Raw genomic sequence first — 16,231 nt, 5'->3', positions numbered from 1 at the left:
ACTGATTTGGCAGGCAGTTTTTCTATGGGAGACCTGATTTATTAGGGCCCAGATTGCAGTTCCTATGGCTTCCACTAGATATCAAGTCTTTAGAAATTGTTTGATGTTTTTCTTTTGAGAAATGAAGAAGTAGGGCTGTTCTTTGTAGGTGTCACTCTGAAGGGCTTTAGTTGCGTGTGAACTGGAGCGCGCTTCATGTTTTTATCTGGTATTAGAAACAGTTTATTCAGTCTTAAATTGTGTTGTTTATTTACATTTTAGGATACCTGAGGTTGGATTAGGAACGTTGTTTGAAATGTTTGGACCAAGTTTACAGGTAACTTATTAGATACTTTGTAGTCATGTTGGAATCGGTGTATTTCTGAATCAAACGTGCCAAATAAATGGACATTTTGGGGATATAAAGAAGGAATTTATCAAACAAAACAACCATTCATTGTGTCGCTGAGACATTTGAGATTGCAAAAATAAGGCATTTATTATATGGCTATTTCTGACTTTTGTGTCGCACCTGCCTGGTTGAAATATGTTTTTCATGTGTTTGTATGCGGGGCGCTGTCCTCAGATAATTGCATGGTTTGCTTTCGCTGTAAAGCCTTTTTGAAATCTGACAGCGGCTGGATTAACAAGAAGTTAAGCTTTATTTTGATGTATTACACTTATATTTTTGAAGGTTGAATATTGATATTTCTGTAGTTTGTATTTGGCGCGCTACAATTTCACTGGATGTTGTCAAATCAATCCCGTTAAGCGCGAATCCCGTTAAGGGATACATAAGAGGTTATAAGCCAGATGTGCATCTATACTGTATTTGGAAACATTTATGTCAATCAAATTATGCTACAGAGACTAAGTAAAAATCCTATATCCCCTGATTCAATCAAGCAATTATTGTCACGTTTATGTATTACCACATTATAGTTTATAAGCCAGATATTTATTTTAGACAAAACTGTCTGGACACCCCTTAAAAATGAGTGGATTCGGCTATTTCTGCCCTGCTAGACCTGCCCCGGTCAACTAAGGGCTATTATTGTGAAGTGGTACTGTCTAGGAGCCACAACGGCTCAGCCACGAAGTGGTAGGCCATACAAGCTCATAAAACAGGACCGCAGAGTTCTGTAGGGTGTAACAACAATCGTTTTTCTCAGTATGGAAAATTTTGATTGCACATTTACAGATGCCACAGACTAATTACAACTATTATTGTTTCAATAGACAATGCCAAATTATGCATTAACCTTTAACAAGCTTAATTCCTAACCAGCAAACTGACAAATCCCACTTGAGAGATTCCAAGTCAAACTTGCCCTGGGCAAAAATGTATAGTTGTAGTATTATTTATAAATAGTTTACAGAAATGTTTCTGTTTTTAAACTTTCTAGGTTGCATGTGATGGATACTTAAGTATTTCTGATTAAGATACTGTATGTCTGGGTTAAAAATATGGAGTGATTCCATATGAAACCAGGACAAAAAAATACCATGATTTGGAGGGTTTTTCACAAAATTTAAACCATTTGTCATTTGGAGGATATACATCCATGCATGCATTTGAAGTTGGAAGTTTACATTAACTAGTTTTAATGACTCCAACTAAAGTGTTTCAACCACTCCACAAATTTCTTGTTAACAAACTATAGTTTGGGCAAGTCGTTTAGGACATCTACTTTGTGCATGACACAAGTCATTTTTCCAACAATTGTTTCCAGATTATTTCACTTATAAATCACTGTATCACAATTCCAGTGGGTCAGAAGTTTACATACGCTAAGTTGACTGTGCCTTTTAAACAGCTTGGAAAATTCCAGAAAATTAGGTCATGGCTTTAGAAGCTTCTGATAGGCAAATTGACATCGTTTGAGTCAATTGGAGGTGTACCTGTGGATGTATTTCAAGGCCTACCTTCAAACCCAGTGCCTCTTTGCTTGACATCATGGGAAAATCAAAAGAAATCAGCCAAGACTTCAGAAAATAAATTGTAGACCACAAGTCTGGTTCATCCTTGGGAGCAATTTCCAAACGCCTGAAGGTACCACGTTCATCTGTACAAACAATAGAACTCAAGTATAAACACCATGGGACCACGCAGCCGTCATACCGCTCAGGAAGGAGACGCGTTCTGTCTCCTAGAGTTGAACGTACTTTGGTGCGAAAAGTGCAAATCAATCCCAGAACAACAGCAAAGGACCTTGTGAAGATTCTAGAGGAAACCGGTACAAAAGTATCTATATCCATAGTAAAACAAGTCCTATATCGACATAACCTGAAAAGCCGCTCAGCAAGGAAGAGGCCACTGCTCTAAAACCACCATAAAAAAGCCAGACTACAGTTTGCAACTGCACATGGGGACAAAGATCGTACTTTTTGGAGAAATGCTTTCTGGTCTGATGAAACAAAAATAGAACCGTTTGGCCATAATGACCATCGTTATGTTAGGAGGAAAAGGGGGGAGGAGTGCAAGCCGAAGAACACCATCCTAACCGTGAAGCATGGAGGTGGCAGCATCATGTTGTGGGGTGCTTTGCTGCAGGAGGGACTGGTGCACTTCACAAAATAGATGGAATATGATGTGGATATATTGAAGCAACATCTCAAGACATCAGTCTGGAAGTTAAAGCTTGGTCGCAAATGGGTCTTTCAAATGGACAATGACCGCAAGCATACTTCCAAAGTTGTGGCAAAATGGCTTAAGGACAACAAAGTCAAGGTATTGGAGTGGCCAGCACAAAGCCCTGACCTCAATCCAATAGAATGTGTGGGCAGAACTGAAAAAGCGTGTGCGAGCAAGGAGGCCTACAAACCTGACTCAGTTACACCAGCTCTGTCAGGAGGAATTGGCCAAAATTCACCCAACTTATTGTGTGAAGCTTGTGAAAGGCTACCTGAAACGTTTGACCCAAGTTAAACAATTTAAAGGCAATGCTACCAAATACTAATTGAGTGTATGTAAACTTCTGACCCACTGGGAATGTGATGAAAGAAATGAAAGCGGAAATATATCATTCTCTGTACTATTATTCTGACAATTCACATTCTTAAAATAAAGTGGTGATCCTAACTGACCTAAAACGGGGAATTTTTACTGGGATTAAATGTCAGTAATTGTGAAACTGAGTTTAAATGTATTTGGCTAAGGTGTATGTAAACTTCCGACTTCAACTGTACATCATACATGCATACACTACCGTTAAAAATGTTGGGGTCCTTGTTTTTGACACTGTCCATTTTGAAATAACATCAAATTGATCGGAACTACAGTGTAGACATTATTAATGTTGTAAATTACTATTGTAGCTGTATTTCTGATAAATTTGATGTTATTTTAAATGGACCAAAAAATTGCTTTTCTTTCAAAAACCAGGACATTTTCTAAGTGACCCCAAACGTTTGAGCCGGTTGTGTACATGCACACACTACATGACCAAATGGGCATTTATATGGAGTTGGTCCCCCCTTTTCTGCTATAACAGCCTCCACTCTTCTGGGAAGGCTTTCCACTACATGTTGGAACATTGCTGTTGGGTCTTGCTTCCATTCAGCCGCAAGCATTAGTGAGGTCAGGCACTGCCAATGTTTGTCCATAGAGATTGCATGGCTGTGTGCTCGGTTTTATACACCTGTCAGCAACAGGTGTGACTGAAATAGCCGAATCCACTAATTTGAAGGGGTGTCACCATACTTTTGTGTGTTTGGCAGTTGTATCTAAAAGCAGAATTGAGAATTGTTTTTTGTTTTTTTAAGTTGGCATATTTGACATTTTTGTCTTACTCAGGCCTAATTTTTTGACTCCATAATGTTTCATCTGTAGGTGCTACAAAGCAGCAATTATTGTCATGACGCTTTACCGCTTGTACTGTAATATGAGTATTTTGATTTCAAGAGAAACATTTTTACTTTTGAATACTGACAAATCAACATGAATATTGAAAAAACACCATTTTGGATTTGTAATTTTTTTTCTGTACAGTCGTGGCCAAAAGTTGAGAGAAATATTAATTTCCAAAGTCTGCCTCATGATAGCAATTTGCATATACTCTAGAATGTTATGAAGAGTGCAATAAATTGCAATTCATCTGATCTAAGTCCCTCTTTGCCATGCAAATTAACTGAATCCCCAAAAAACATTTCCACTGCTTTTCAGCCCTGCCACAAAAGGACCAGCCGACATGTCAGTGATTCTCTCTCTAACACAGGTGTGAGTGTTGACGAGGACAAGGCTGGAGATCGCTCTGTCATGCTGATTGAGTACAAATAAGACTGGAAGCTTCAAAAGGAAGGTGGTGCTTAGAATCATTGTTCTTCCTCTGTCAGCCATGGTTACCTGCAAGGAAACACGTGCCATCATCATTGCTTTGCACAAAAAGGGCTTCACAGGCAAGGATATTGCTGCCAGTAAGATTGCACCTAAATCAACCATTTATCGGATCATCAAGAACTTCAAGGAGAGCGGTTCAATTGTTGTGAAGAAGGCTTCAGGGCGCCCAAGAAAGTCCAGCAAGCGCCAGGACCGTCTCCTAAAGTTGATTCAGCTGCGAGATCGGGGCACCACCAGTACAGAGCTTGCTCAGGAATGGCAGCAGGCAGGTATGAGTGCATCTGCACGCACAGTGAGGTGAAGACTTTTGGAGGATGGCCTGTTGTCAAGAAGGGCAGCAAAGAAGCCACTTCTCTCCAGGAAAAACATCAGGGACAGACTGATATTCTGCAAAAGGTACAGGGATTGGACTGCTGAGGACTGGGGTAAAGTCACTTTCTCTGATGAATCCCCTTTATGATTGTTTGGGGCATCTGGAAAAAAGCTTGTCCGGAGAAGACAAGGTGAGCGCTACCATCAGTCCTGTGTCATGCCAACAGTAAAGCATCCTGAGACCAGTCATGTGTGGGGTTGCTTCTCAGCCAAGGGAGTGGGCTCACTCACAATTTTGCCTAAGAACACATCCATGAATAAAGAATAGTACCAACACATCCTCCGAGAGCAACTTCTCCCAACCATCCAGGAACAGTTTGGTGACGAACAACGTCTTTTCCAGCATGATGGAACACCTTTCCATAAGGCAAAAGTGATAACTAAGTGGCTCGGGGAACGAAACATCAATATTTTGGGTTCGTGGCCAAGAAACTCCCCAGGCCTAAATCTCATTGAGAACTTGTGGTCAGTCCTCAAGAGGCGGGTGGACAAAAACCCCACAAATTCTGACAAACTCCAAGCATTGATTATGCAAGAATTGGCTGCCATCAGTCAGGATGTGGCCCAGAAGTTAATTGACAGCATGCCAGGGCGGATTGCAGAGGTCTTGGAAAAAGGGTCAACACTGCAAATATTGAGTCTCTGCATCAACTTCATGTAATTGTCAATGAAATACTTGTTACTATGGAATACTGAAGTATAATTACATCTGACAAATATCTAAAGACACTGAGGCAGCAGACTTTGAAAATTAATATTTGTGTCATGCTCAACTTTTGGCCACGACTGTATATTGTTGAACATAATATACTGTACAAGCATATAAAAGTTCCTGAGTGGAATCTCTGTTAATTTAAGAGTTTTCGACCATTTTGAATCCAAATTGGATCATATCTGCTGGTGATTTGCAGGATGTGCAATGATACAAGTAAAATGAGGGCTGTAGTTTGTTACATTTGCCTTCTATGCTAATTTCTCTGTATAAAATCGTCTAACTTTAAACTAGCAGAGATCCCACTCTCGAACTGTGACTTGCCCATTAGAATATATTATGTTCAACAATATATGGAAACATTTGACAAATCAATTTTTTTTATACAGTCGTGGCCAAAAGTTTTGAATGACACACATTCATTTTCACAGTTTGCTGCTTCAGTGTCTTTAGATATTTTGGGCAGATGTTACAATTCTTCAAAAGAACCATTCTATATATTCAATTTTGTGAAAATCTCCTAAATCAGTCTTTTTTGACCTGGTTTTGTATGGAATCACTCCATGGGATTAATTTAGCAATCATGCCCTTTTTTATTGGATGGTAGATTTTGTATCAAAACTTTAAGGATAAATTGCCCTTTGTTAGCTAAATAGAAGATCCGAAAGATGAATTTGGACAATTCCCTGTAATATTAAGATTATAAATTGTTCATTACAGTACATTTGCAGTCATTTCTTAGCTCTGGAGGGGACTTTTGGCTGGTCTTAATAAAACAAACTGCAGGAAGCCCACACTATCATTTAAAATAATTTCCGGGTTGCCTAGTGTGACACCGATTTGTGCCACTGCCTTCAGAGCTCATATGCCGGTATTGGCGATGGTTAGAATCCAGACCTCTTGCCCTTCTATCTCTCCTACCAACTTTCCTGTCACCCTCTCGCTGTCTAAAATAGTTTGTTAAATCTGTACAGATGTCTCATTTGTGAGTGAGCAAGGATGTATGAAATAGGTCTGTGTGTGCTGTACATTAATCGGGAATGTGTGTTGTCACCTGCTGGCCCAGCGTCTCTGCCTCATCTTCCTATTTTTAACCCGGGTAAGTGGTCTGGGCATTGTTCCCGGACAACGGTCCAATATCTTTGTCATGTCATCATGGATAAACCTGTCTTTCTGTCTGGGTCACACATTCACGTCTTCACACACTATCATAATGTAGGGAAAAACCAAACATTTCTTACATTATAGGAAAGATTGAATCATTTCCAAGCTTTCATTTAATCATGGCAGAATATATTTTTTTTGACTCAATACACATACTTCATTTGGGATAATATACGTATACAAAGATATAAAAATATTCAATTATCTTCATTCTGTATCAAACTGGAATCCTATCGATTCCATTTCTGGTTTAATGTTGTCACATACTTCAGATGTTATTTTACCCTGGGCTATGGTTTTCTTCGCTACCCTTTCTGGTGTGCTGATGTGAGATGAGATGTAGAAAATGGCTAAATCTTTTTTTTATTTTTTTTATTCTATGCAATCTTCTACTGCAGCATCAGCTGTGTTCAACAGATATACCTGACACTGTTTTTTTTTCTCCTCAGAAACTCTTTCCATGAGTCTCTGAAGCAGATCGGCGCCACTCAGCACCAAGCCAACCCAGTGAGCATGGGGACATATGAGACGGTGCAACACTTCAGCGAAATCCAGGAACATCTACACGTGGTCAAGAGGAACATCGAACACCTTATCACACGCAATGGGGTCTGTTTAATAACTTATCTTACAGTAAACCACTGTAAAAACCACATCAACAGTCTCAACAAATGAATTTGGAAAGAGCATTGGATTTGTGTTTTTATTCTTTGTTTTGTAATGCATGTAGAGCCCCAGTGAAAATCAGGGAGAGAAATGCCCTGACCCTCCTAAAATGCCTTCCTGTCTGGGTACTACTCACTTCTTGGTCTTTGTGGTCATCCAATCAGTCCTGTTCTTCAGCTACATCATGTACAAGTAAGAATGAGATCTCGTTTTCACTTTATTAGCTTTGATAATTCAAAAGTGTAGTTGAATTTTTGTTTCTCACAATTCACTCTCCTCAATTTATTTTCTTGTTTCTTCTCCCCCTACAGAAGTCAACAAGAAGCAGCAGCAAAGAAATTCTTTTGAGGAAACATTATCATCGATATCATGATATGTAAATGAGGGACTGTTCATTTAGCTGTTTTTGAAGTTGTAAATTATTGTACTTAAATTAGATTTTGTTTGAGAAGTTTCTTTTTTTAAATGTCTTAGTTTGAATTTGATCTGATATTTTTAACATGGTATGTGAATGAATGCGCGTGTGGGAAATGTTAAGATTCCAAATATGTAATATGTTCTATACAGTATTTTGCCAAGTCATTGGATGATATTTGATCTTTCAAATGTTTTTTTGACAGGTGCCCACCCCTAGAAGACAAACAAAACCACTATCTGCCAATTCACATAGTTTGGAAAACTGAATTTAATAAATGCGCAATTTTGTATTAATGCTGAACTATGTTGAATTAAACCCAGTGGTTGTTTTCTTGAGTGGTTGTAACATGCCAAAAGTCTGACTTTGCCTTTCTTCTCGAGCAATTTACATAAACAAAAAATAAACTGACATTTTGCAGCTTTTCTCTTTCTTGTCATCTTGTTTACATATTGGTGCTCATCTATTAAAAAGCAGCCGAATAGCACCATTTTTACCTGAAAGTTTAGTCTTGGTAGCATGGTCAGAGATCTGTTTTGGCTGTCTTATCACTTGCGAAATGTGACATTGAGTTACAAGGTGCAAGATGGCACAAACACATCTGGGACCAGGTTATCATCCTGGCTCTTTTGATCAGGATCTCTGAGACATTAGCTAAATGCTTGACTTAGTGCTTAGTCTGGTCAAGGATTGGTCTGAGAAAGGGACTACAGATTGGTCTGAGAAAGGGACTACAGTGTGAGGCACGGTAGGCTGGTGTCCAGCTATAATACTCTGACAGGACAGATAACATGCTGGACATGTGCTCGACCTTAGTTATAAGAGTACAACACTTGTATGTCGTCTAGGTATTGGATATTGGGGCCCTTATTATTTATCCAGGAAGTCCAATTGATGTCAGAATACAAGGGATGTCTTTTAAAAGGGAGACTTGGAAATGTCATTGATTTTCGCTTGGATCTGAGACCAGGGGTTTGTCACGAAGCAGGGTCAATGATTCCACTCGCTAACTTATTCAAAAAAAAAAGTGACTTTAAATTTACATGGTGTAATTGACTCGACGACCAATATCTCTAATTACTGTTGTAATGCACTCCTGAAAGCAAATGTTGTCCTTCAGCTGTAACGATACCACTTGGCAATGTATCAACATAGATTGGATAGTGATGTCCCTTTATGTAAATAATTGCCAAAATTGTATTTGAGTCAACACTGATCGGTAGGCATACAGATGATTGCATATCAGTGATAACAGCAGTAGGCATATTTCAACAAATTCACCCTTGTGTAGTCTTAAAATTCTGTATACTCCCCTTGTCCTAAGGGTAAAAAATGACCTGCCTTCACTAAACCCCTAACCATACCGGTTAAAATGGCGCCGGAAGAAATGGCAGCACTTTTACGGGCGCCCAACCAATTGCGCTATTTGTTGTTCCGCATTATTTGTAACTTATTTTGTACATAATGTTTCTGCAACCATATCTTACGGCAAAAAAGAGCTTCTGGATATCAGGACAGCAATCACTCACCTCGGATTAGACAAATACTTTTTCTTCAACAAGCAGGACATACAGAATATACTCTAATCCGAGGTGAGTGATCGCTGTCCTGATATCCAGAAGCTCGTTTTTGCCGTAAGATACGGTGGCAGAAACATGTTATATTATATAACTTGAAAAAAACACATAATAGTGGTTAGGCACCCGTAAAACTGCTGCCATTTCTTCCGGCGCCATTTTAGGACTTTGTCTGAAATGTTTATTTTTTCTGAAATTGTTTTCATTTTGTCTGTGAACTTGAGTCATGTGTGGGGTCGTGGAGGGGTCATGGATGGGAGATGCTGCACATGCACAAAAACGTTTTAGTTTTGTCTGAGTTCAATCGGTAGCACACATAATCTCAATTTCTCATTGTGTGTGTGTGTGTGTCTTTGTCGTTTTTGTGTTGTGTAAGTGATTTTATAACTGCCGGGTCAAAAATGACCTTACGACAATCTTTGTACCCTGGTGCTGTACAGCTTTCATGGAAATATGAACAAAAGCGATGTTTCTCTTTTTCTAATGTTGGGATCAAGTCATCTAATTTCAAGTATTTTCAAGTTTTCTCTGCTGTTTAACACAGTGGTGGGTCATTTTTGACCCTTAAGACATCACAAGGGTTAATGGCACTGTGACCTAAATAAAATGTCTGTTTATATTTGTAAAAAAGTATTTATTTAGGCATGTCATGCATTTAGCATGAGTGCTGACTGGAAAATTGGTATTTGATGTCATGTCTTCCAGAGCTACCTTGTTATGGTTCAGCTATTTGTAGCTTTGACTTTAACCCTTATACTTCCAGGTCAGATCCCACCACCATGGCCTTCCTCTCTTCCTAATCCTGATGGCATGTATACAAATACTGGCTTCATTTTTTCTGTGCCTCTGGGATGGAATATATGAAAATATTGTGCGTGAAAATTAATATTGTACATAACGCGTTTCTGTTTTAATGGATGCAACTAGTGAATGTCTCGCACCAAATACACATTTCCTTGTCAACTCAAAGTTCTGCTGTGTTTCTGAGCTATTAATCCACTTCCTCTCTCACGCTCACCCTCACTCTCTCACCTTCTGTCTCTTGCTCACCCTCTCTCTCTTTTCCTCTTTCTCTTTCTCTACCTCATTGAGCCTCCCTCATCTCTCTCCCTCCTCACCCCCTGTCTCTCTTTCTCTCGCTCTCTCGCTCACCCTCTTTTCCTCACTCACCCCCTCTTTTCTTCCATCTCTCTCTCACTCACCCTCTCTTTTCCTCTCTCTATGAGCCCCCCGGCTCTCTCCTTTCCCCCTCTCTTTCGCTCTCTCTATGTCTCTCCCTCTATCTTTCTGTGCCAATACCATCACCCGTATTCTATTCTAACGAGGGGATTAGAGCGATGCCTGTGAAACTCCAGCAGCACATCTGTCGTGCCATCCTGATTCCTCCACAAGCAATTGAATAGAGGGACAATGTCATCATTGCCATGTAGTTTTAACGCATCACACAATACACAGGAGATCAATTTATCATATACTGCGTGCCTGTTTCACTGTATATATTACATTAAAATAAAACATAGTGTAAAACATTATGCTTATAAGGGTGTTGTCAACACGAAGGAAATGATGACCTAGTAAATGTGAAGGTCACAGGGTGCAATTCAAAAGTTTAAAGGTTTAAAGAGATGGTGCCGACAGATGGTCGCCTCGCTTCGCGTTCTTAGGAAACTATTTAGTATTTTTGTTTTGTTTATGTATTATTTCTTACATTGTTACCCCAGGAAATCTTAAGTGTTATTACATACAGCCGGGAAGAACTATTGGATGTAAGAGCAACGTCAACTTACCAACATTACGACCAGGAATATGACTTTCCCGAAGCAGATCCTCTCTTCGGACCACCACCCAGGACAATGGATTTAATCCCAGCAGCTGACCGAAAACAACGGCGACGCAGAAGGAGCAGATGGAGCGGTCTTCTGGTCAGGCTTCGTAAACAGGCACACATCACTTACTGCTCCCGAGTATACTACTCGCGAATGGTAGACGAAAGGTAGACGAAATTCGAGCAAGGTTTGCCTTCCAGAGAGACATTAGAGATTGTAACGTTCTCTGTTTCACGGAAACATGGCTCTCTCGGGATATGTTGTTGTAATCGGTCCAGCCACCGAGCTTCTCCATGCATCACGCCGACAGAGATAAACACCTCTCTGGGAAGAGGAAGGGCGGGCGTGTGTGCTTTATGATTAACAACTCATGGTGTGATCATAACAACACACAGGAACTCAAGTCCTTCTGCTCACCCGACCTAGAATTCTTTACAATCAAATGCAGGCCATTCCTCCTACCAAGAGAATTTTCGTCAGTTATAGTCACAGCTGTGTACGCCCCCCCCCCCCCCTCAAACGAACACCAAGATGGCCCTCAAGAAACTTCACTGGAATCTATGTAAACTGGAAACCATATACCCGGAGGCTGACATTTCTAAGTGACCCCAAACTTTTGAACGGTAGTGTATGTGGCAGGGTCTACAGGAAATCATGGACTACAAAAACAAAAACAGTCACGTCATGGATACCGACGTCACGCTTCCAGGCAAATTAAACACCTTCTTTGCCCGCTTTGAGGATAATACAGTGCCACCGTCGCGGCTCGCTAACAATGACCGCACCCCCTCTCCTCAGTGGCTGACGTGAGTAAAACATTTAAACATGTTAACCCTCGCAAGGCTGCTGGCCCAGACGGCATCCCTAGCCGCATCCTCAGAGCATGCGCAGACCAGCTGGCTGGTGTGTTTACAGACATATTTAATCGCTCCCTATCCCAGTCTGTTGTCCCCATATGCTTCAAGATGGCTACCATTGTTCCTGTACCCAAGAAGGCAAAGATAACTGAACTAAATGACTACCACCCCGGGGCACTCACTTCTGTTATCATGAAGTGCTTTGAGAGTATAGTCAAGGATCATATCACCACCACCTTATTGGCCACCTTGACCCACTTCAGTTTGCATACCGCCCCAACAGGTCCACAGATGACGCAATCGCCATCGCACTGCACACTGCCCTATCCCATCTGGACAAAAGGAATACATATGTAAGAATGCTGTTCATTGACTACAGCTCAGCATTCAACACCATAGTACCCTCCAAGCTCATCATCAAGCTGGAGGCCCTGGGTCTCAGCCCCTCCCTGTGCAGCTGGGTCCTAGACTTTCTGACGGGCCGCCCCCATCTCCACTTCATTGACTCAACATTGGTGCCCCACAAGGGTGTGTGCTTAGCCCTCTCCTGTACTTCCTGTTCACCAACGACTGCGTGGCCATGCACGCCTCCAACTCAATCATCAAGTTTGCAGACGACACAACAGTAGTGCCAGGAAAACAACCTCTCACTCAACGTCAACATAACAAAGGAGATGATTGTGGACTTCAGGAAACAGCAGAGGGAGCACCCCACTATCCACATTGAAGGGACAGCAGTGGAGAAGGTGGAACGTTTTAAGTTCCTGGGTGTACACATCACAGACAAACTGAAATGGTCCACCCACACAGACAGTGTGGTGAAGAACGCGCAACAGCGCCTCTTCAACCTCAGGAGGCTGAAGAAATTTGGCTTGTCTCCCAAAACCCTGATAAACTTTTACAGATGCAGAAACAAGAGCATCCTGTCGGGCTGTATCACTGCCTGGTACGGCAACTGCACCGCCCTCAACCGCAAGGCTCTCCAGAGGGTGGTGTGGTCTGCACAACGCATCACCGGGGGCAAACTACCTGCTCTCCATGACACCTACAGCACCCGATATCACAGGAAGGCCAAAAAGATCATCAATGACAACAGCCCCCCGAGCCACTGCCTGTTCACACCGCTATCATCCAGAAGGCGAGGTTAGTACAGGTGCATCAAAACTGGGACCGAGAGATTGAGAAACAGCTTCTATCTCAAGGCCATCAATCAGACTGCTAAATAGCAATCACTAGTTCAGAGTGGCTGCTGCCTGCATTGAGATCACTGGACACTTTAATAAATGCATCACTAGTCACTTTAAACAATTCCACTTTAAATAATGCCACTTTAATAATGTCTACATATTACTCATATCACATGTATATACTGTATTTTATACCATCTACTGCAACTTGCCTATGCCGCTCGGCCATCGCTCATCCATATACTTATATGTAGATATTCTCATTCACCCCTTTAGATTTGTGTGTATTAGGTAGTTGTTGGGAATTGTTAGATTACTTGTTAGATATTACTGCACTGTTGGAACTAGAAGCACAAGCATTTAGCTACACTCGCATTAACATCTGCTAACCATGTGTACAGTCGTGGCCAAAAGTTGTGAGAATGACACAAATATTCATTTTCAAAATCTGCTGCCTCAGTTTGTATGATGGCAATTTGCATATACTCCAGAATGTTATGAAGAGTGATCAGATGAATTGCAATTAATTGCAAAGTCCCTGTAAATTAACTGAATCCCCCCCCAAAAAATGCCACTGCATTTCAGCCCTGTCACAAAAGGACCAGCTGACAGTCAGTGATTCTTTCGTTAACACAGGTGTGAGTGTTGATGAGGACAAGGCTGGAGCTCACTCTGTCATGCTAATTGAGTTCGAATAATCGACTGGAAGCTTCAAAAGGAGGGTGGTGCTTAGAATCATTGTTCTTCCTCTGTCAACCATGGTTACCTGCAAGGAAACACGTGCCATTATCATTGCTTTGCACTAAAAGGGCTTCACAGGCAAGGATATTGCTGCCAGTAAGATTGCACCTAAATCAACCATTTATCGGATCATCAAGAACTTCAAGGAGAGTGGTTCAATTGTTGTGAAGAAGGCTTCAGGGCGCCCAAGAAAGTCCAGTAAGCGCCAGGACCGTCTCCTAAAGTTGATTCAGCTGCGGGATTGGGGCACCACCATGACAGAGCTTGCTCAGGAATGGCAGCAGGCAGGTGTGAGTGCATCTGCATGCACAGTGAGGCGAAGACTTTTGGAGGATGGTCTGGTGTCAAGAAGGGCAGCAAAGAAGCCACTTCTCTCCAGGAAAAACATCAGGGACAGACTGATATTCTACAAAAGGTACAGGGATTGGACTGCTGAGGACTGGGGTAAAGTCACTTTCTCTGATGAATCCCCTTTACAATTGTTTGGGGCATCCGGAAAAAAGCTTGTCCGGAGAAGACAAGGTGAGCTCTACCACCAGTCCTGTGTCATGCCAACAGTCAAACAGCCTAAGACCAGTCATGTGTGGGGTTGCTTCTCAGCCAAGGGAGTGGGCTCACTCACAATTTTGCCTAAGAACACAGCCATGAATAAAGAATAGTACCAACACATCCTCTGAGAGCAACTTCTCCCAACCATCCAGGAACAGTTTGGTGACAAACAATGCCTTTTCCAGCATGATGGAGCACCTTGCCATAAGGCAAAGGTGATAACTAAGTGGCTCGGGGAACAAAACATCAATATTTTTGGTCCATGTCCAGGAAACTCCCCAGACCTAAATCTCATTGAGAACTTGTGGTCAGTCCTCAAGAGGCAGGTGGACAAACAAAAACCCACAAATTCTGTCAAACTCCAAGCATTGATTATGCAAGAATGGGCTGCCATCAGTTAGGATGTGGCCCAGAAGTTAATTGACAGCATGCCAGGGCGGATTGCAGAGGTCTTGAAAAAGAAGGGTCAACACTGCAAATATTGACTCTTTGCATCAACTTCATGTAATTGTCAATAAAAGCCTTTCACACTTATGAATTACTTGTAATTATACTTCAGTATTCCATAGTAACATCTGACAAAAATATCTAAAGACACTGAAGCAGCAAACTTTGTGGAAATTAATATTTGTGTCATTCTCAAAACTTTTGGCCATGACTGTATGTGAACAATTTGATTTGATTTGATTTGAAAAGGACTCAAGTACATTGTTTAATTTCATTTAAAAAAAGGTTAACCAAACAAACAGTCCAGAAGTCAGTTTAGTACAGCAGTAAGGATATCTAATTCATTTTACTCTAGGGTTGTGTTATACAATCACTTCTTTCCAGAAGAACATTTTGACCATATTGGAGCCTATATAATTTTGTAACATGCAACCTCCTAGGCAACTTAATTGTGAACGACTGAATACTAGTTTTATTTGGGATGCCGTTGAGGACACAAGAAATAGCATGACGCTTGTTAACAGAATGTACTGCGCTATGGCCTTCCACTCTTGTTCATGTCCATTCTTTAGTTCTTAATGCCACCTCTGCTTACCCACAATAATGGCAGAAAAATTGGAATGTGAAAAGCACAATTAATTCCATTGTGTCTCAAATGGCACCCTATTCCATGTATAGTGCACTGCCATTTGGGAGCTAATGATCTCTCATCAGACCATATTGTCACGTCATAAAAAAGACAATTCAATTTCTTTCACACCCAGGAAAGCTAAGTTAGCTGCCTCCCCTGGCTCCCCTGCCACAGCACAATCAACGGCCAACACAACAGCGGAGCTATAGAAAAAGGCAAATGTTATACAATTATCTTTATCCCTATATAATTACCTACCAATTGTAAATATCATAATTTGATAATGGGAATATGACCATATACAGCCCCGCTTTCAGCACATTTGGTACACTGTTTTGTTCTGTGCACAGTTATGTTTATGATCTGTATGCAGTTATGTATTTTCTGTTATCTAAAATGTGTATTCATGTTTGCATATAAAGGATGTTTTCTTTTCTGTTTGCATATCATCTCTTTCCAGCCACTCCAAAGGCAATCTAAGAAGCATGGGGTTAATCTGAATCTATCAAAGGTCATTGGTGATTGCATAGTCATAACGTGCAGGGGGGGATTGGTGTCTCTTGGATTGGTGTAAGCATTAGTCTCCAGCATTGGTTTTGACATCAGTTCACTTCCTTTAAATAGATAAAGGGAAGTGAACAAGTGCACACTTAAGGCAGAAGGGTTGAGGAATGGGAAGTATACAAGTGCACACTTAGGGCAGAAGACTTGAGGAATGGGGTGCCTTTCAAATCAGCCTTTCAAATACTTTGAGTGTTTGAATGAGCAT

The 16,231-nt window shown here is 41.1% G+C and overlaps 1 protein-coding gene across 2 annotated transcripts in view; it reads left to right on the top strand.

The window, feature by feature from the left end:
* Positions 1-8,067, top strand: part of LOC139543485 (protein ERGIC-53-like) — a 28,830-nt gene extending 20,763 nt beyond the window's left edge. For both annotated transcript variants that reach the window (XM_071349589.1, XM_071349590.1), the window contains exons 11-13: positions 7,016-7,175; positions 7,297-7,424; positions 7,544-8,067. In XM_071349589.1, the coding sequence (XP_071205690.1) occupies positions 7,016-7,175; positions 7,297-7,424; positions 7,544-7,580 (325 nt within the window). In that variant the 3' untranslated portion in view covers positions 7,581-8,067. The remainder of the gene's footprint in view (positions 1-7,015; positions 7,176-7,296; positions 7,425-7,543) is intronic.
* The last annotated feature ends 8,164 nt before the right edge of the window (positions 8,068-16,231 follow it).

The sequence above is a fragment of the Salvelinus alpinus genome, chromosome 18 (genome assembly GCF_045679555.1).
Source record: "Salvelinus alpinus chromosome 18, SLU_Salpinus.1, whole genome shotgun sequence".
NCBI classification, from domain to species: Eukaryota; Metazoa; Chordata; class Actinopteri; order Salmoniformes; family Salmonidae; genus Salvelinus; species Salvelinus alpinus.
This window is presented reverse-complemented; position numbering and strand designations above follow the sequence as displayed.